Source organism: Tursiops truncatus, chromosome 10, assembly GCF_011762595.2.
Source record: "Tursiops truncatus isolate mTurTru1 chromosome 10, mTurTru1.mat.Y, whole genome shotgun sequence".
Taxonomy (NCBI): Eukaryota; Metazoa; Chordata; class Mammalia; order Artiodactyla; family Delphinidae; genus Tursiops; species Tursiops truncatus.
The window spans coordinates 77571554-77592559 of NC_047043.1; the positions used below are offsets into that span (position 1 = coordinate 77571554).

The 21006-nt window shown below is 46.7% G+C and overlaps 1 protein-coding gene across 18 annotated transcripts in view; it reads right to left on the minus strand.

Annotated features, from left to right (window-relative positions):
• The window catches only part of ADAMTS9 (ADAM metallopeptidase with thrombospondin type 1 motif 9), a 232660-nt gene that overhangs the window by 73645 nt on the left and 138009 nt on the right, over window positions 1-21006 (minus strand). For 17 of the 18 annotated variants that reach the window (XR_012334666.1, XR_012334665.1, XR_012334680.1 and 14 more), the window contains 8 exons: window positions 15444-15617; window positions 11191-11385; window positions 9643-9775; window positions 9334-9428; window positions 9124-9218; window positions 8898-9031; window positions 6684-6775; window positions 1762-1866 (listed from right to left, as the gene is read on the minus strand). Coding sequence is in view for 1 of the 18 variants with exons in the window: in XM_073811332.1 (XP_073667433.1) it covers window positions 1762-1866; window positions 6684-6775; window positions 8898-9031; window positions 9124-9218; window positions 9334-9428; window positions 9643-9775; window positions 11191-11385; window positions 15444-15617 (1023 nt within the window). In the remaining 17 variants the exon portion in view is untranslated. The remainder of the gene's footprint in view (window positions 1-1761; window positions 1867-6683; window positions 6776-8897; window positions 9032-9123; window positions 9219-9333; window positions 9429-9642; window positions 9776-11190; window positions 11386-15443; window positions 15618-21006) is intronic. The other variant, XR_012334678.1, reaches the window with a different exon arrangement.

A 21006-nucleotide genomic window follows, 5' to 3' on the forward strand; every position in this document is an offset into this window, starting at 1 on the left:
TATCCACAAGGTGGCGCTCCCGGCTATAATTATATTGTTAGGTTCTGGATGAAAACTGCAATAATGACACTAACAAACAGAATTGAAACTTAGATTACAGTTTACACAGATGGCTTTCTATACAGTCATGCTTTAAGTCTGACCACGTTTCGGTCAATTAATTTTTTTGTTTGTTTCTCTCAGTCACTGAAACATAATACATAGTAGGAGCAGGGAAGAACTTAATTTCAGGAGTGTAAAGCACACATCCTAAAGCACGTGTGTTGTCTCTCAGCTCTCTTTATTCCTTTCAGTACGAGAAAAAAATTTTAATGATTAATTTATAAGCAAGCGATATGGTCATTTAGTTAATCAGATTTGAAGGAGCTGATTGGCTTAGATAGAGAAAAGAGGGAGTGAGAGAGATTTGTCTGTTTGTTTTTTTTCCCCCAAAGACACAAATTTAACACTGGAAGCTAAAAGAAGGGATCAGGAACCTCTGAGATTTCCCCCGGACATCATAATTGATGTTCCTTCCCCTCCTTGGTGGAAGCAGCTTGACTGAGCTGTTTCCTTATGTTCCGATTTTGATAGGGTTTAGAAAATAAAAATACCAGACACCCAGTCAGATGTGAATTTCAGATAAACAACACATACTGTTTTTTTAGAATAAGTATGTCCCATGCAATGTTTCAGACATGATTAAAGTAAAAAAAAAAAATCTTGCTTGTTTATGTGAAATTCAGATTTAACGGGGCATCCTATATTTTGTCTGGCAACCTCACCTTGGAATAACACCACACTTTCCAGTCCTCTTCTTTTTCCTCCCTTACTCACTTACCTGAGACCGGGAGGCAGAGCTCACAGCTGAGGCAGGACTGGGGCCACAGGCCACACCCCGTAAGTTTTACATTTGCCTGCAGGTCAGGCTCCTTCCCCACATCATGGCAACTTCTAGGCTGCAAAGGGCAGTGCTTTCTGCCCCCGCTTATGCATTAGAGTCACCTGGGGAATTTCAAATTCCCCAGAGATTCCCCTTCAGTGACTCTGGGTAGGGCCCGGGCACATGCATTTTAAACCTTCCCAAGTGATTCTTATATACACCCACGCTGAGAAACAGTACGCAGATCAGAGCGTCGCAAGCTGTACTGAGCTCAGGAGCCATCTGGGGCCTTGTTCAGCTACAGGTCCTGCTCAGAAGCTCTGGGGCCCCAGAAACTGCGTTGTCAACAAGCTCCCAGGCAATGTGGGTGCTCTGGGGGGGATCGATCCCACCTTGAGCAGCAGACTTTAGAGCCTGAAAAGCTGACTTGGAGAGCCTGTGTTTCTCTTAATTCTCCAGAAACCCTCCTCATGAACTACCCCTTCTTCCAGCCCTGTTTGTATTTCAATTCTTCTAAAACAGACTGACATCACTGTCCCTAAGCTCATGTAGGTGAATTGCATGTTGGCTAATTAACTGCAAGGTGTCTGAGCCACACACTCCCTTAGAGGCTGCTGGCTACTTTCAGCTTCCTAGTTAGGCATCCTCCTAATTGCTCCAATGGTTCACAGGTTCACATCTCCAGGAAGAATTCACCAGAAGGGAAGCAAGACTCTCTGCTCCACGCACCTGTACACGCTTCAACCTTCGATTTATGTCCTAAATTTTCTTGCTGACACGTTGTAAAATGGTTTGAGGAAGTGGGAAAGCACACCCGTTACTTTTAGCACCGCCGCCTCACAGGGAGGGAGGAAGGAAGAGAAAACAAAACCCAGCCCCCAACCCATTAGTAACCTTACCGGCGACTTCTTAATGTCAGAGACGGCATAATTCCCTTGGGAGATCCATCTGGCAGATTCAGTTAGAGACAGGCCGGTTCCGTAAAGGTTGATGCTAAAACGACCCTGGAATAAATGGCCAACGAGAAAGATTTTTAGTCCACGTGACTTCCCAAGCAAAGGCCACACAATAAAAGGGAACTTGGAGAAAGATATTAATTAATTATGATAGCTACTAATAATTGAGGGTTCTTTTGGGCGGGGGGAGAGTGGAGTTGTGAACGAGGCACTTTACATGCATCATCTCATCCATCCTCGCAAGAGCTCTCAGAAGGGGATTTTCTTTACAGAGGGGGACAGCGAGGCCCGGCGCAGGTGATTAACTTCTCCAGGAGACACTGAGAACCCAACTCACATTTTCCTGACTTCAAAGTCCTCGCTCTCAACTACCGCTATTCTGCGTCCCTAACTCAGCAATCCTGATGTTGCTTACAATTATCAGATTCCTTCAGGAACAAAATGCCACAGTGTAATTTTTCTAACAAGATCTCGCTGCCAAAGCTTCCTTGGGTTTCAGCTCCCCGCGGCGCTGAGCACGCCGAGTCCTAAGCACAGCGGGGCGGGACTTCAAAGCAGAGGCGCGTTCTCTGGAGTTGCCAGCAGAGGGCGCGCGCGGCCTGCTCTGGACCGCAGGGGACCCGCCACCGCCACCAGGCCCAGGGAACCTAGACCTCCCAGCCCCGCTCTGGGATTCCTTTCCAAACGTGGCCTCGGGTGTTTGCCTTTTTATTTCCAAGGAGACGCTGCAGCAGAGAATCTCTCTTGCTTTCTCCACTTGTCTCTGTGTCTTTCTCTCGCAAAAATGACTCCACAAAGGCATCTAAAATAGATTCTTGAGGTTTCCTACTCCACCATGAACAGTTTCGGAGTTAAAAATGTTCTTTCTCTGCAGACGTGGGTGAAGGCTTCCTCTCTGAGCCTTACCATCCGGTTCTTCGTCAAAACGGTCTTTAATAAATCAAGGAGAGCATCAAGGTGGAGACTCACATCCAATCAGAGCTAAGCGTAAATTCAGCTTTTTCACCTGAACATATTATTACCCTGTAAGAACCTCAGTTTGTCCATCTGTAAAATGGAAGGTAATACGAGTGCCTCCTTCAGAGTAGTGTAGTGAGGGACTAAATGAAATTAGCCGTGGAGTGAACGCCTGGTACCTAGTAGATACTCAAAAATATTGATACCAGCCCTGCATTTTCTAATTGTTTTGTAAGGGTTAGTTTTCTCTCTCTAATATAACGGTGAGCTTATTGAGGGGGGGGACTTGCTATTGCTTTATTTATATCAGTTATGGTTTGTAACATGTGACTAGGTACTTGATATTTACAGTCTTAACTAAATATTACATCCTAGCTCTTCCACGAAGACTTCCGGGATTAGGTGCAACTTGGAGGTTTCCTCTCCATGTCGGTTCCATAAATACTTGCTAAACAGAGTTTATGAACTCTTTAGGAGCCTGAAATTCCACATCTGTACCCTGGGGACAAACAGGATTCCTATTCACAGAGGTGATGGGAGGATTTAGTTTGGTCTAAGTCAGTGGATCTTATCAGAGGGCAACTTTGCTCCCAGGAGAAATCTGGCAGTCTCTGGAGACATTTTTGGTTGTTACGTCACAGCTAGTGTGTGTATGCCACTAGCAGCTAGTGCAGACAGGCCCAGAGATACTGCTAAATATCCTACAATGCACAGCATGATCTCACACAACAGAGAATTATCCAGCCCAAAACATCAATCGTGCTGTGGTCTGGGGGATGAAATTATCCTAGAATCCTGACTCTTCTACCTTTAGTGTGACCTCAGGCTTACCTCTCCTGAGCCCATCTGTAAAATGGGTTAATAAGACATAACCTGTGAATAAGAGTAGAAGGTATAACATACCTAGCTTATTACCTGGCAGAGAGCAGGTGAAATTTTAAAAATATTTTTTGGAACGTGTTTTATGACAGTACTACACAGATGCTAGTGGTTGTTATGCTGAGTGGCTTCAGTACGCAGGTATCCATGACCGTGGCTACACCGGAGGCTCAGCCTCCTTGCCCAGCCTCCTCAGACACGGGCTTCTACATGCTGTGTTAGCCCACCCGGCCATGTTCTTATCTTACTATCATTCCTGCCCTGAGGAGGGCGTCCACACCAATCACAAATGCCCAGACCTCGTTGCTGCCAAGGATGCCCTTATCTCTCCTTCCCTATCCTGTTTCCCACAAAGACTGCCTGTTCTGCCTGCATTGCAGAAGGCAGACTTGATCTGCTTTGACGTCAAAGTCCTTAGAAGGTCCAGGCTTCTAGCCTGAGGATGCCCCTGGCTGATCTGGGTGTCCAGTGTCTGAGCACGTAGCCAAGCAGACTACTTGCTAGCTAGATCTGCCCTTTCAGAGTGAGTGATAAGCAAGAGTTTTTGTCCTTATTCTCTTCCTGGCCTTTTCAGGTTCAGGGATTTGCATTTTCAGCCAGAGTCCTAGTTGATAATTAGCACTCTAAAAGTTGAGTGTCACCAGAGGAGTCAAGACCTACCGTCCTTTCTAGCTCCAGTCTGGGATATCTCTACCCCTAAAGGCCTTATCTTCAGGGTCTAAAGGGCATGAGAGCTTTAGCTACTATCTCTGCTGCTGATTTTAAAGAGTAAAGGTAATTCAGACATGCATACACTCGATGATCCAGAAAAGTTAGCCAAAGATGTATAATACCTCTGACAAACAGAGGTTCTGTTCTCTGTTGGACAAGGGTGAATGCTGCAAAAGTCTTGTCTGGACACAGGATCAGCCAGGCGTGTCTACCATCATGGGTTGGAACTCAGACACACTTAGGATCAAATCCGGCCTCTACTGAGCACTAGTGCGGGTTTGGGTAAGTTACCCGATGTCTCTACACCTCAGTTTCTTCATCGGTCAAAAGGGGGCAATCTCATAGGCTGCTGTGGATGATTAAATGCTACGCTGATTTACCAAGGCTGAGCACACTGTCTCAAGTGTAGTAAACACTCAGTGAACGCTATTAACACCAGCATCAGTAACGACAATGCTGCATCCACTGTGATCAGGATAACAAAATACGTTCTGGGTGCATCTTGAGTTGACAGCTCCTGGGGCCCTCCCCAAAGCAACAGCAATGGATGCGGAGGAAGAAGAAGCAGACTGTCAAACAGAGCATCCCTCTGCTTTCATTTCTCTGCAGTCACAGACCAAAGGACAAGCAGGGCTCTAAAATAGCTTGCACAGTCATGCTTTCTGCAGACTTTTCCCTGGAAAAGTGATACGAAAAACTCCCATCTTTCATCAATATAGCTGGTACTCGGTACACTTCTGAGGAAGTGAATTCTAGAAGTATCCGATATGGTTTGAAGAATGGGCTGGAAAAAATACAACTTAACCTCTCACTGGCTTTGGTTTTCTCACTTAGCAACTGCTTTAGTGTCAGGATTTAGCAAATCAATCGGTTCATTTGTCTCTGAGTTATTAAAATAACTGAATGCAAATTACCTCGCATTTACTGAAGTTTCCCCAAAGATGCACATATCGAAACAAGAAAATCCTGAGGCATTTGAAAAAGGCAGGACTGGCCAATCTATAAGCTGTTAAATGCAACCCATACGAATGGGGTGTTTGAAGTCTCCAGTGCTCTAAAGAAACCGCACTTCAAAAGTTTTCAATTCCTGGGTAATGGAGAAAAGGCCCCTTTTAACATTCTGTCCTTTGTTTATTTTCTTTCTCCCCTGAGTGCTTCCTTTTCACTTCTCTAAAATGTTTAGCAATACTTTCTAAAGCTCGGGGCTGAGAAAACACGTTGTTAAAAGAAAATTCAGATGTGTTTGTCTTTGGATGGTCTCTGTGGCCATGTGTAAAGGCACCCTGGGGAGACAGTGCCTGGGATTCTGAACATCACCCAGTCCCAGTTCCTAGAATCCGTGAAGGCCCACAGCGACGTGGCAAACTCTTGTCACAGAGTCTGACAACAGCTTTGTAAAGACCTCGTGTAAATCAACGGAAAGACTGGGGCCACGTTCTCCTGTCCAGAACCACCTAATTCATTATGTCTGTCCTACCTTCTCCTCGCAGAAGCTTCTGGCAAAGACTGATGCCTGCTTTGCAAAATGAGTCCAGGAGGATTATCACAGCCTGTTCCGAAAGGCAAGTCAAAACCTGCCACACCTCTAAAGGGGCAAAAACGTGTGCAACTCTAGAACGGGTAAGACTGCCTGCAGCTGCTCTGGGGGAAAGCGAATTCAGGAGACAACTCTGCACGTCTTGGTCTAAACACGGCGCATTTACACATCTGAAACAGGAGGGACAGTTTTTCTGTCTCATGCAATATTCAGAATCTTTAATGGCTGACAGTCGGGGTGTTGGAACCCACTTGCACTGGCTTTTGAGAGACAACTGTGTGCATCTCTCCCCAAACCCTCCATTTCGTGACACGATATTGATGCCTTGTAACCAGTCAGGCAGAAAATTTACACCACAGAAATGGGCAAATGCTGCAAAGCATTGCTTTCCCCCCCGCCCCGGCCTCTTCCCTTGGAGAGCCAGTTATTAAACATTTACCCACATGTCACTGCATAATATTCATTGTTTTAACATCGTCCTGTGTTTAACCAAGCCCTTGCCATGTGATATCTAATTGGTTTCTAAACGTTTACCATGATCACAGATGCATTTTGCTGAATGCAGAAGTTTGGCCCCTGGCTGGGATCATTTCCTTAGGAAACACCCTGAGTAGCGGAGTGACTGGGTTGGGGGCTGTGAGCATCTGTGAGGCCCTTGATACAGGTGGCCAAAGTGCCTTCCAGAGCCGCTGTTCTAATTACATCTGCAGAACCAGATGCAGTCACGGGGGTGGGGGTATGTGAATCCCTGGGTGGGGGCTGGAGAGCTCCCGACTCGTACCTGAGGGCACTTGGCGGCGCTGTAGCAGTCCCCGGCGGTGGCAAAAGGGACGGGATGTCCTTCGCGTGTCCTGGCAAACTGTAAGTCAGTGGCTGTGGGGTTTTGGAGAAAGGGTTACAGGGAGTAGAGAGGTGAGAGTATGAGAAAGAGAAAGGGAAGGGCCAGGATATTAACAAGGAGACAGAAGGGAAGAAGAGTTAGAGAAATCATAAGAGGAAATGGGAGAGGAAAAAAGAAAACAAACCAAAGTATGATTAGTGAGCAAACGGATCCAGATGTACACTTGCTCTCCCCTCACTGTATCTGTGGGTCTGAGAGCTTCCTTCTCTGGGTTTTACCAGCGCTTTCTGTCTCTTCATAGTATGGAAGCCAAAAGGGGGGCTTAAGATGACTTTGGAATTGATTCCTATATAAATAAATATGTGAATCACCTCGCCTAAATGTAGTGTAATTGGATGATTGTGAATCTCCTGTAGAAGCAGCCGCTGAGGCTGCAGGACTGCAGGACGGGGCGGGGAATAAGCCAGCAAGGCATTTCCAGCTACTCAGCAGTTATTCCCCGAGGCTCATCTGTCCTCCCGTGGCCCAGGCACTATTACCACCAGAATGGGGAGCAATTAGAACTCACATCTTGAAAGTATTAACGGCAGTTTCTTAAGTGTGGGGCTAACTTTTTAAAAAAGTTTTTTTAAAAAAGCCAATAAAAACAGTGCTCGCGTTTTTAACCCTCTGGTGGCTCCCGAGAATAGCTCTGAGAATGGGGAAGGCGTATCAGGACGTGGCACACTGAGAATCCTACAAAATCTGGTGGGAACTAGAGACCAGAGGCAGCTTTTTAAACCTTTCTGCTTTGCCTTTCAGGAACAGCAAGAGAAGGCCTTAATCTTTCTGCAGGTTCGTGGGAGGGAAAGCTGAGTCCCCCAACTTCCAAGGGCAGAAGCCCTGCCCACCTGAGCACGCAGAAGCCCTGGGTAAGTGGGCAACTGCAGATTCTGCCCTTAGCCCTCATCAGTCTGGCTGAAGGCAATTAAAAATATCTTGGGACAAATCAGATTTAATCTACCTGCAGAGGAAAGCAAGGCAAGGTTATGGGAACATGTTAATGAAGAAAAATTAATTATTCATTATTTGTTTCTCCACTACTCGAGGGAACGTGTTTGGATATTTGAGCTGTCTTTAACCACTCCTGTGATTAACATCCTTAACAAAAATGCCGTGTTGGCTGGAGTATGACATCAGTCCACACTCGGGCTAGTTTAAAAAATGGTAATTCTGTCCTCTGTTTTTCTTCTGTAAATCGACAATCAGAGAAAATTAGTTTTACGCCCATGTGCATGTTTGTGTGTGTGTGTGCATATGTACACTGCTAGTGGAAGCCCAGGGTGGGGTGAATGTTGCTACATGAATGTCATAGCTTTGGAGTTTGCATCTGCTACCTTAAAACTTCTTCTCCCTTCGAAAGCTCTGCTACCAGGACTTCCCTGGTGGTCCAGTGGTAAAGAATCTGCCGTCCAATGCAGGGGACGCAGGTTCGACCCCTGGTCAGGGAGCTAAGATCCCCTATGCCGCGGGGCAATTAAGCCCGCACAGCCCAACTACTGAGCTCACACGCCTCAACTAGAGCCCACGTCCTGCAGACTACAGAGCCCACAAGCCCTGGAGCCTGTACGCCACAACTAGAGAAGAGAAAAACTGCACGCCACAACTAGAAAGAAGCCCGTGCGCCACAACGAAGAGCATATGTGCCGCTACTAAGACCAGACGCAGCCAAAAAATAAAATAAAATAAAAATAAATAAATAATAAATAAATCTTAAAAAACAATTTGGCTACCGTGCTTGCTTTGCCCACCTGGCTCACTCCCGTTTGGCCTCAAGGTCTCAATTTCAATGCCATATTTTGGGGGATGCTGCCCTGACCACCCCACTGCGATGGTGCCCTTTCATGTGCCTCCGTCTCCTCCATTCATTCATTCGTCGCAAATCTGATGCAGCACCGCCCCTGTGCTCAGCACTTCCCAGGCACTGCGGGGACAGCAGTGATCCAAGGGTGCAAAATCCCCCCCTCTGGCAGCTCAGACTGGGATTGTCATCCCTGGAACCTAAGCTCCTCTTCACATCCTCCGGGCCTCGGCCCAGCCCCTGTGCAGGATGTTTTTGTTGTCTGAATGCAGAGACCCATGGACACATCCCCCAGGACGTCCTATGGAACTTACTGATGATCTGCATGGTGGTCAGGTCTATTCTGATCTTCTGGAAGCTGGAAAACCCAGCCGCCGTGTAGTCTTTCCGACACTGACAGTCATCACGTCGGCTCCCGTTGTAGGGACATTCGGTTGGGTTGTGCAACCTACATTACAGAGAGAACATCCCAGTAAGGATGGGGAGGTCCTTCCAGGGATCTCCAGGCATCCGGGATCTTCTGAGCCTGAGCTCTCCTACCTGTGCCCGTAAACCTCAGAAAAATTCTCAGAGTCACCGTGGACCAGTGTCATGTACTCCTTGGGGCGGTCAGAGTGCATCCCTGCACAGAAGACCTGAAAGACAGACCAGAAATAACCTGCAAGGGGTGGCTCAGAAACGGGACCATGAGGGCCAGGGCCGCTGGCTCTGAAACCAGGCTAGAAATAACGACTGAGCTCCGACGCGTACCTTCAGGAGCTTTCCCGTGACGATCAGGAAATATTCCCCATCTTCACCGGCACCTTTCAGCCTTTTTACTTCCTTGCAGCTCTGGGGCAACTCGCCTGGAAAACACAGACCGCGAAAACGGGCTGTGATTCTCCAGGATGTGCAGTGGCCGCCGATGGAAGGAGTTACGTTATGCATGCTCATGTCTGTCTGCAAGGGGGCCAATTTCTTAACAATAAATTCTATATTTCTGAAAAAGGCAGGCAAGCACAACAACAATGAAACCTGTTCTTCAAGCTCCAGAAGGACGGCTTCAGTGGGCCAACTTACAGTTATAGATATTGTGGCAGGTTTTTCTTTCTTCCGGCTTCAGCTCATTAGGGCATAAGTGGCTGGGCTGGTCCTCGTTGGTGAGACACTGCACAGATCTCTGCATCACTCCGACGCCACAGGACACGGAACACTATAAGGCAGAGCAGGGTCAGAGCTGTGGCTGCGGAACCTGGAGATATGGGCTTCTCGTAGTGTGGAACTCAGAGCCTGGAGGCTTGCACAGGAACCCCGTGTTGCTGGAAACAAATATCTGACACATGTAGGGCACTTCCTATGGGCCAGTCTCTGTGCTAAGATTTTTTTTTTTTAATAAATTTATTTATTTTACTTATTTATTTTTGGCTGTGTTGGGTCTCTGTTGCTGTGCAGGGGCTTTCCCTAGTTGTGGCAAACGGGGGCTACTCTTCGTTGCGGTGCACGGACTTCTCATTGCGGTGGCTTCTCTTGTTGCGGAGCACGGGCTCTAGGCGCACGGACTTCAGTAGGTGTGGCTCGTGGGCTCAGTAGTTGCGGCTCACGGGCTCGGTAGTTGTGGCTCACAGGCTCTAGAACGCAGGCTCAGTAGCTGTGGCTCACAGGCTTAGTTGCTCCACAGCATGTGGGATCCCCCGTGTCCCCTGCACTGGCAGGCATATTCCTAACCACGGAGCCACCAGGGAAGCCCTGCTAAGTCTTATATATACATGTCTATACGTACGTACATCCATACCTACATATGTGGTCATACATATGAAACATATATATATAATATAATTTCCTCATCTGAGCCTCACAACAACCCTATGAGATAGTACTGGCATTTTTCTATTTTTACAGAGGGGAGATTGAGGCTCAAATGTTAGGAAATTTGTTCACGGTCATGGTGGAGCCAGAATTTAAACCTTAACCCCTTTCAACTGGTCCCACACTTCTGCCCGATCATCACTTTGCATCAGTGAAAGCCTCACAGTCAGGAGCCAGGGGGCTGGGGCAGTTTTCAAGGCCATTCCCAGTATCAGATATTCTTACTCGCTGTAACCCCGATGCAACCAGGAATTCCCGATGCAGAAGCACGAGTGCTTACAGAATTCTTAGCCACAGAACCCACAACGAACAACTCTGTAACCCTTTTTCAGTGACAGACAAGAGTGCTGGGTGCTGTTTAATTTTAAACTGTGGTAAAACATATGGAACTTAAAAAGTTGCCATTATAGCCCACGTGCTTTTTAACGCATGAACGCATTTCAGCTTCACAAACACCCCATTCTGCAGGGGAGGGAACAGACACGAACGCTTGGCCCCTTATCGCAGGTCATTCAGTTGGGAACAGCAGAACCAGGAATCAGACGGAGGCTGTCTGGGCTCCCCGCCCCTGTCCCCCTCTAAGCACCAGGCCAAACGGCCCAACAAGCAGAGAAGCCCCCTTCCCCCGTCAGCCCATTTCAAGATACTAACTCCTGTTTCTCACCCAGGGCTCTCCTGGAAGGACGGCTCAGGCAGGACATGTTTAAGTCGGGGTTTGAGATCCAAAAGCTTTCCGATTTCATCACTCAATCGTCTACTTACGCTCCCCCAGTTGCCAACTCTCCAGGTGGCAGAGACAGGGCACTCCCGCAGGTAGCAGGGCTGGACGCTGGGTGGCTGTGCGCCCGGGCAGTTGATGGTGGTTTGATAGCTGTACTCATAATTCTCCTTCCCGGTGTAAATCTCGCTACAGGAGACAAGCCTTTGTTTGTAGCCCTTTCCACAGGTCACTGAGCACTGGGAAGAGAGCGGGTAGAGAGCAGAGGTTGGAGCGGGGCCTGGGGGCAGCCACAATAGGCCCCTGACCTCCACGGTGAACACTGACCTCGGGACAATGGGGCAGAGAGCTCTCACTTTATTAGCTTCTTACGGGCCGCGGGGGACCTGCAGCCCTACAGGAGCCTTCTGGGATCCAGGGCTGCCACTACACCTTTGGGCCCCGCTGCGGGCGGGGGGTGCCTCAAGCCCCTGCTCTGGATTTCACGGGGAGACGGGGCTGGGGGAGGTGCTCCAGCTGTCACCGGGTCCACTTACAGTGTCCAGAGCCCTACGTACTGGCGGCCAAATCACGCCTTTCCAAACCTACAATGACCGCATCAGAGAAGCGATCAAGTGGGCTGGAGAGAGCGCCAGAGACCACCTGTGTGTGAAATCCAGGCTCTCCCGGGACTCTGGGACAACCTTCCTTCCCTACTTGATGGTCTGCTTTCCCATCCGCCCTCCACTTAATTTCCTTCTTTCTTGTCTCTCCCTGGCTATATACCGTGACTTAAATGTTACCTTTCTGCTTCCCTCCCCCCAGCCCGGCTCTCTCTAAATCATGCAGTCATTTAGACCTTCTGCCGTAATTATACGGCATTTAAAAATACCCAGATGATACAGAAAAGGAGAAAGAAAAAGGTATTTTACTGGTGTCCCAGCTCCTTCGGTGATGGGACATCTAACTGGTTATTAATAAGATTTTAGATTACGTTCGGCCTCCTCAGCTAAGTATTTTACATAATACTTTTAAAAGAAAACTGAATTAACCAACAAATTATTTTGATGATATTTTTGGGCCAAGTCACCAAATAACTGGCCACCCCTGTGAAAATGCAACATAAAATTAAGGCAGAGTTTCAGGATTCTCAAGATCAAAGGTTCTTTGGGCGGGGGCAGATGAACCCTGGAAACAGTGTGCAGCATGTGGTGTGTTTTGCTTTTTCTGGGGTGAGGGACCATAGCTTCTGCACGTTCTCACTTGCTATTAAAACCAGTGTCTCTTTTTCCTGGTGTCTCCTACGCTGTCGCTTTAAGCCACGTGGCTTGCCGCCCTTGTAACTTTTGCAGGGGGAAGGCTCCCCTTGAGGCGGTCCTAGAGTGAGCAGGGAACTGGCCCAGCCACAGGCATGCAGAGCATCCTTGGGCTTTGCTTTCCAGCTGGCTTAAGACATGCAAATACTCTGCGTACGTTTCTTCCTTCTCTGGCTGCCGCTGTTCAAATGCCCAAAGATGCAGTTGATGCCAGGCCAGGGGAGCGCAGGGCTAGTCTGAGGTGTTTCACGCATGGATAGATGGCTAATAAATGCTGTCTGTCCAAGCTGTGGGTATCTTAGAGTATCTAACTCAGTGCTTGCACGCCCTGACCTCAGTGTGGACTAATTTAAACAAGGCTGTACTTCTGAGAAGGCAAGTGCTAAGACCCTTTCCCCTTACCAGCCACAAGCAAAAGCAGCCCAGTGCCCATTTATGTGGGGGACGCAGTAGGAGACAGGTGTTGACAGATGGAAATGAGCCCCAAATATGGTCAGGTTTTATTCAGAGGTCTCCAGAGCTCTGAAAAGAACCCTTCAGTAGCTGTTAAGAGCATCCTGAAAATGTTGAGTGCCTCTGGCTTCCTTAATCCATTTCAGGCCAGAGCTGTTGAGTGTAAGAGGCTCTCATCGCTGGGGAGGGGAGAGAGGAGGGGAAGGTCTTATGGTTGACTCTCCATGCCTTGGGGCCATGTGCATGTTTCACGATGAGTGCAGATTACTTTTCTAGCTTGAAAATAACCATAAAGCAAAATGAAACAATAAGAATGTGGGCTTCTTGTGCTAGCGATACACGCCGGGCCCAACCAGGGAAATGCACACATGGGCCAGGGCTGATGGAGTCTTCTCCTCCAATAGGGAGCACACAGAACTCTGCAGGTGATGGAGGCCCCAGACAGAAGGCAAATCCTGCTGTGGCTTTGGCATTTTACTAAAAGCTTTTCTAGAGGGAATTCTGGTCCAGTTCCTTGGGCATCACTCCCCCTTGCAGAGTCCCTTCCCATGATCCTGGTATCTGTACAAAGTCCTGTCTCCATCCCTCTAATCTTTGCCTATAGCTTGCAGATTTTTCAACTCATGGTACACCTGAAAATTTGCAGATGTCTGGAAGGCTTTTTAAAAAAATTTTCTCCCTATCTCTTCTTTCGGGGGCTAATATTAAGGTTATGGTAAAGCCACAGGAGGAACATTATGCAAGTCTCAGAAAGAGACCAAAACTCTTTCAGTGTAATGACAACACACCCAATCCAGCTAAGATGAGCATGTCAACCTCGGCAGTGTGACAGGCACACGAACTCCAGCAAGACGAGTGACCGAGAACCAAGCCAGAAACCAGGAAGAAGAGGCCCCCAGGAGGCAGACAGGTGAATGGTCTCAGGGACAGAGGCCTGAGGAGGGAGAGAGGCCAGAAAGGAAGGCTCTCCCTTCCTGAGAGTCGGGGGGTGGCCTTGTGCAGCAACCCAGAGAACCAGAAGTTAGGGACCATGCCTTTCAAGGCACTGGGAGGGGTGAACTGAACAGAAGAGAGGAGCCCCCTGGACACACCTCCCTCCACCCGCCTTGGTATCTGAATGGGTTGGAACCTGTGCCTCAAACCCAAAGTCAAGAACTATTTTGAACACTCATCTGGACTTCCCATGTTCCTGGATGGGCAAGAGTAAATCTATTTCTAATGATCGAGACCACATCTCCCCTCCTTTCTTTGAGAACATACCAAGAACAGGTAGGGCTGGTATAGAGCAGAGCTTCTCACCCTCAGCACCCCTGACATTTGGGCTCAATAGCTCTCTGCTGTGGTGCTGTCCCGTACACTGTAGGAGGTTTACCAGCACCCCTGGTCTCTACCCACCAAATGCCAGTAGCAGCCTACCTCCCCCGGCTGTGACAACCAAAAATGTCTCCAGACAGCGCCAAATGTCCCGCAGGAGGTGGGGAGGGGAAGGCAAATTCACTGGGGTAGAGTGAAGGATGGGGAGACATAGTTAGACAAGGCTTTAGGAACAGTTTTAGTGCAGAAACAATTCAACACCCAACAAACACATCATCCAAATGCAAATATTCATCCCATTAAAACGTGAAATTGCTGCCCTGTTGAACTCCAACGAGACGCCAGCAATAGCAAAGCACCTTTGCTATGAGCCCAGATACGTCCCTTTCACATCTCTAAATTCTCTGGGGCAAATGACAACTAGTGTTGATGTTACAGGTCTTTCAGTATTTGAAAGTATCATGAGGTTTGAAAATATAATCACGTGACTGTTACTATTGGTTTATGAATAATAAAAAGCATCTAGGTAGGCATTGTGTACGGGAGGAGATAAGGAAAAATAGACACTTGAGATCCCTTGGATATTATGGAAAACGATTTCATTCCTCTGGATCAGAGGTTGTTAAATGGGCAACCAATGTCTGGCCCACAAAAGTGTTTGGTTCAACCCACACAGTGTTTTGAATAAATAATCTGAGTCCACCTTTTAAGATTAGGAGATAGCACAGAAAAGTCCGAAGTTTTGTCCTCTCTTGAAACATCAGGTTTGGTTACAATGGACCCACATTTCTGCATGGCCTCTGTTGGAGTGGAAAAGAACCTGTTCCCCTTACACATCATGTGCTAGTTAGTCACAGTCCCCACCATTCCCTATTGCCTCCCTGATGCTAAGACATTTTTTGTGTCATACTTAACTTTCTTCAGGCACCTACAGGAAACATATGAATTTGCAGTGTCTGTAAGAATTCATTTCTAATCATACTATTAGGACATTAAAGGGAATCACAGGACGTAGAGTTGAGAGGAGCGTGGATACCATCTTATGCACCCCCCCCCCCACTCTGCACCTGTAGGACTCTGGCCCAGGAGGGCTGAGGGACTTGTTTGAGGGCTCCCAGTTCTCAGGGATAGAACTGGCAGGTGGGTGTGAGTCTCCCACATTCCTGCCCTCATCACTCTGTTGCCCTCAGGCCATCGCTGACCTGAAGGCAGATCCAGAATCCCCAGGACTGTACCTCTGACCATTCTCCTGTGATCCAGACATACTCGCAGGGCTGCAGGCCACAGCTCTCGCGATCCACAGGCCGTGTGCTCATGTCACAGTGCATGCCGTGAACCTCGTCACCTTTGTCCTCACCCACACACACCACCTTGCGGTACCTGGAGCCTTTCCCACAAGTCTTGGTGCACTGTTAAAGACAGACAAAACAGGTGGTGACATGGAAAGATAACAGATGATTTCTTACATCCTGTTACCATAATGATTTATTTTCCTTTCTATATACTCTTTAAGACTGTGAGATCTCTGAGGGTACACATTACTAGAGAACTCATTATTTTACCCCCATTACTTAACAGTGTAACATAGAAGAACAAGGCTGACTACATATTGGATTTATTCCTTTAGCTCTAACCCTTGTTTTCTGTTGCCTGTGCTTAGTCGTGCTGGCTCTGCACCTTTTGTAAAAGAATGTTGCCTACAGCCTGAAATGTACAGGACAGCCTATTCTCAAGGCTCTGGCCTTTAAAGTATAAGTATAAAAGAAGCCTGAATTCTAACTCTGGTAAGATGGTTCTTTGGGACACTAGTCCACCAACTTCTCCGTCTGCTGCTGGCTTTCTGAATAAAATTGCTATTCCTTGCCCCAACACCTTATCTCTCGACTAAGTGGCCTGTCATGCAGTGAGCAGCATGAACTTGAACTCGGTAACAACAACACTGTTCCTGTCATAGCATCAGCATTCAGTAAGTGGCTGTCTGAATGAAGCAGTGAAAGTGTGAATGAATGAATTTCAGGTTTGGAAAGGACCTTAAGGCCTGACTACTTCACCCATTCAAACAAACGCTGAATCTCTTTAAAACTTATGGCCAAAGGGTGTCAAAATACCTCTAGAGTCAGGGAAGTTATTCCCTGTCCAGGTGGCCCATTTCATCTTATAACATGGAACTAAGCCTGTCTCTTAGCCAAATCCAGCCTGTTGTCCTACTTGTCGATTCCAAGGGAGCATACAGAACAAATTTTGTTTCTCACAAGTAACCCCCTTCAGGGACTTGAGGAGCGATTTCCTGTGGCCCCTATAGCCTTTTCTTCTCCAGGGGGAACTGCTCTCACCCCTTGATCATCTGGCCAATATTCACCAAGTTCGTAAGACGTGTCAGGCCCTGTGATGGGTCTGGATGAACAGGAGCAGACACAAATAGCACAAGCCCTGCCCTCAGAGAGGAGCTGTGTTTTAGTAGCAAAGACAGACGTTAAAGATGTAGACAGTTAGGCAGCAAGAGTTAGCCATTACTATAATTTCTACTTTTCAGATGAATAAACTGGGACTTAGCCTAAAGAACTGATTCCTGGTTATCCATCTCTTTGTCAGGTGAATGGCATAGATATTTTTTATTCCCATAAACCAAGTGGAGAAAATAGAGCAAGTGGTATGTTTCATTCTAGGATGATCTCTGTGCTGACCACAAATTTCTTATCTTTTTTGCTTTCACCAACAGAAAACCCCACTGTAGAGGTTTTACCTTAGTTACCTGTGTTGTTAAAGTTCTCCCAAAGCCTGTCCTATCTGAAGCACCTGCGTCACCCAACATTTCAAGACTCCAGATTACAGAGGAAAGTCACTGTAACCAACCTGTGTCAAGGACAGTTTAGGTTTCCTTTAACCAGGGATTACAAACTCTGTTGCCCCTGGGCCTTATCCAACTCCTGTGAGCTGTCATTGTTGTTCACATAATGTCTCTTAAACGTTTTCCTTCTAGTCTTTTTAGGGAGGGCCTCAGACCCCACCTCTTTTTTGTCTCTCACAAGCCTCCTTCTCTTTTATTACCCAAAGCATCCCAAAGGCATTTGACTTTGGAAACCAGCTTGACTCAGAAATGTCTTTCCTGATATACTTCTTGCCTTTCTTTTTCTTTCTTTCTTTTCTTTCCTTTTTTTTTTTTTTGGTAGCAAAATACACATAACATAAAATTCACCATTTTAACCATTCTGAAGTGTACAATTCCGCGGAGTGTACTCACTGGTCATGTTGTGCAATCGTCATCACTATCTAGTTCCAGAATATTTTCATCACCCCAAAAGGGAACGCTGTACCCATGAAGCAGTCACTCCCCATCTCCCCTTCCTCCCAGTCTGTGGCAACCACCCATCTGCTTTCTGTCTCTGGATTTGCTTGTTCTGGGTATTTCATAGAAATGGAATCATCCAGTCTGTGGCCTTTGGTGTCTGGGTTCTTTCATTTAGCATAATGCTTTCAAGGTCTTGCCACATTGGATCAGTACTTCACTCCTTTTCATGGCTGAACACTCCATTGTATGAATATACCACATTTTGTTTATTCAAATGTTAATGGACATTTGGGTTTGTTGCCATCTTTTGGCTATTATGAAGAGCGCTGCTATGCACGTTCATATGCAAATTTGAACATCTGATTTAAATTCTTTCGGGTATATCCTTAGGAGTGGAAATGCTGGGTCATCTGGTATAACCATGTCTTTTGTGAGATGCTTTGTTCTTTCAGAAAGTAGTAGGGATATGTATGTGGTTGTGTCCTGGTATTGTAAACCTGTGGTTGTATCCTTATCGTTTGCAAACTTAATTCAAAACTTCTGCTGCTTGGAAGCAAATCTCTACATCTAGAGTATGGAACCATTTATAATTTTTGTGGGGCACAAATATGAACAGAAAACAGTGTGAGATGAGCACAGAGGAGCAGATCCCTTCCCACCAGTGCAGGAGGCTGGCTGAGCTCAGTGCCTAGCTCAGCTCTGACTCAGCAGTTCTGGGGGTTTCTCTTCCCCTGGAGGATGCTGGGAACCATCGTGAAGGAATAATGTTTCTGTTTCTTCATTAAAAAAAGCCAAATGAGGCCCTGAATGTTACAAAATAAAACAATGGTTAATCTGTGATGTGTAGATCTATGCAGAAGACATACTTAACTCCCCATAGAAAAAGTAATTCCTTAGAAAATCAGGACTTAGGTGACTCAGAGAAGATCATGATTATTGAGCAGCCTACCTGGACTAAACCTTCCAGTGTCCTCTTTCATTTTCACTAATCCTTAGGGCTTTAATCTGTAGCAATAAGTAACAGTTTAGAGCAGAAGGCAAGGATTACTAAATACTTTCTGCTTGTTAGGTGTTTTTCCCTTGGTCTTAAATAATGGTTAACTACCATAAAAACTATTTTGCCAGCGGTGGCAAAGGGTGTTGGGAAGCCTTACTTTGAATATAACTTTTAGAAAAATTAAACTAAGTAAATAAGTGACTTGCCCAGTGGTTTGGAATGAGTCAATAGCAGCTTTGAAAATCACTTAGCATGGCTTTTCTCCTGGAGTTTTAAATCCTAACCAGAGCACAGGGGCTGGGTAATCACTAAGCAAATCCAGCCCATACTATAGGATTTTATCAGCTTTCAGTAATATCACTTCTCCCACCCACCTAGGATTTACGGCTCCTTCCTCCGTCCTGGAATATGATCTGGAGTGTTCTGAAAAACAGCTGGAGAAGCTCAACTAAGCTTCTTTTAATTTACAAAAGATTCTTCTCCAATTTCATTACAGATTTTAGAAAAAAACTATACCAAGTATGGAAGTCACACCACCAGCAGCTCTGAAATTCAGCACACCTGTAATTCAGAAAGCAAATATCACAGCCCTGGGTTAACTTGGGTAACTTACCCATTGTCCCACGGGCTACATGTGCCTGTAAATGTGCTAAAACTAACAGGGGAAAATAACTTTTTAAATTTGAGGGTGAGGAAGATCTAAAATAAAATATTTTCTTTAGCTAGGTTGGTTGGCCACAGGGTAATGGTCTAAAAAGGGTCACTTAATGCAATGGGTAGAAACTGTCTTTCCTTAAAGACTGCAACCAAGTTGCTTTACATTTTTTTGGTGAGATGCACTAACCATGGAGGGAAGAAAATCATTCTTCATATTCACCTGCTCAACCTTTAAGGTTGCTGATTTTCTCCATGGATGAAAGAATGTGCTGCGTCCTTACTAGGGCCAGGCTACCATTGTCGGAGAGTGTGTGGACAACCAAGTCAAAGAACAAATGGGGAGCCTGACAGCATAGCGTTCTGGAAGTGCTACACAGAGTCTTTGGCTAAAAGGAACAGGAAGTGCAAATCAATTTATCTAACATTGCTTTAAATTAAAAAAAGAAAAAGCAACCTTCAAATTACCAATGGGTTCATTTTAAAAGTCAGGTATGTGGAGTTTGGACATCTTTGCCCCAAAATAGTATACTTGCAAGGGAAAAAGGCAGAAATAATACTGTGGAGACACTTTGTAACTTTAAAGTCATTCACTCATTCAACCCATACAAGCACACCTCAGAGACACCGTGGGTTTGGTTCCAGACCACCGCAATAAAGGGAATATCGCAATAAAGCGAGTCACGTGAATCGCTTGGTTTTCCAAGGCATATAAAAATTATATTTACGCTATAATCTACTATGCAATAGCATGTCTAAAAAAATGTACATAATTTAAAATACTTTCTTGCTAAAAAAAGCTAACCATCACCTTAGCCTTCAGCAAGTCCTAGCAGAGACGTCAAAGATCACTGATCACAGGTCACCATAACAAATATAGTAGAGAAAAACGGAAATATTGCGAGAATTACCAAAAGGTGACACAAAGTGAGGAAATGTTGTTGGAAAAAATGGCAGCAACAGACCTGCTCAACGCAGAGTTGCCACAAACCTTCAATTTGTAAAAAAAACAAAACAAAACCCCACAGTACCTGCAAAGTGCAATAAAGTGAAGTACAATAAAACGAGGTCTGCCTATTTGCAATGGGCCAAGTTCTATGCTGGGCATGGGGTTACAGCCCTGACATCTTCCTACTCACCTTCTCTCTCTCTCTTAAGACACCCGGGGTGGCTGTTCCTCCCAGCTGGGGGTTCGTGTGTCAAGACAGTCGGCTAACTGGTGACCCCTGGGGTTTAGCACTCAGGGCCGCCTTGTATGGCTGTTGTGAGCAGGTATGAGCTTCATAACAGAGAGTGTAATGGAGGTGGAAGCCATCAGGGTATCTGCAGCTGTGACAGCGAGAAAAGAGGAAGGACCGGGGGTGGGAATCCCCACAACGCTGAAAGCGGTGCGCCGAGGTAACCTGGCACACGGGAGATGGGGGACACTCTCAGGGTGGGGCTCAGCATGCGTGGCTGGAGGTGGATGTCACGGGGAGGTGGGGCAGGGAAATGATGACAGCAGTTGGGGGTCCTCAGAGCCTTCGGTTTGAGATGGGGATTTCAGAAGGTGGGCAGAGGCCAGGTCACAGAGGGCCTTGTAAATGTCTCACGCTGCTTAGGAGAAAATCCAAACTCTTGCCCTGGCTTACAGAACACGTCACAACCTGGGTGCTCCGACAGGTCCAACCTCATTTCAGCCTTCCGGTCCTTTTGCTGACTCTGCTCCCAACGTGCTGTGCTTTTGTCCACAAACATGCTGGGCTCTGTCCTCCCTCTCCCTTCTACCTAGAATCACCTCCTTTTGCCCTTTATCACCAAGCACCCTAGAGAAGGTGGGACTAGCCTATCATGCTCTGTCTCTATCTCAGCACCTTGT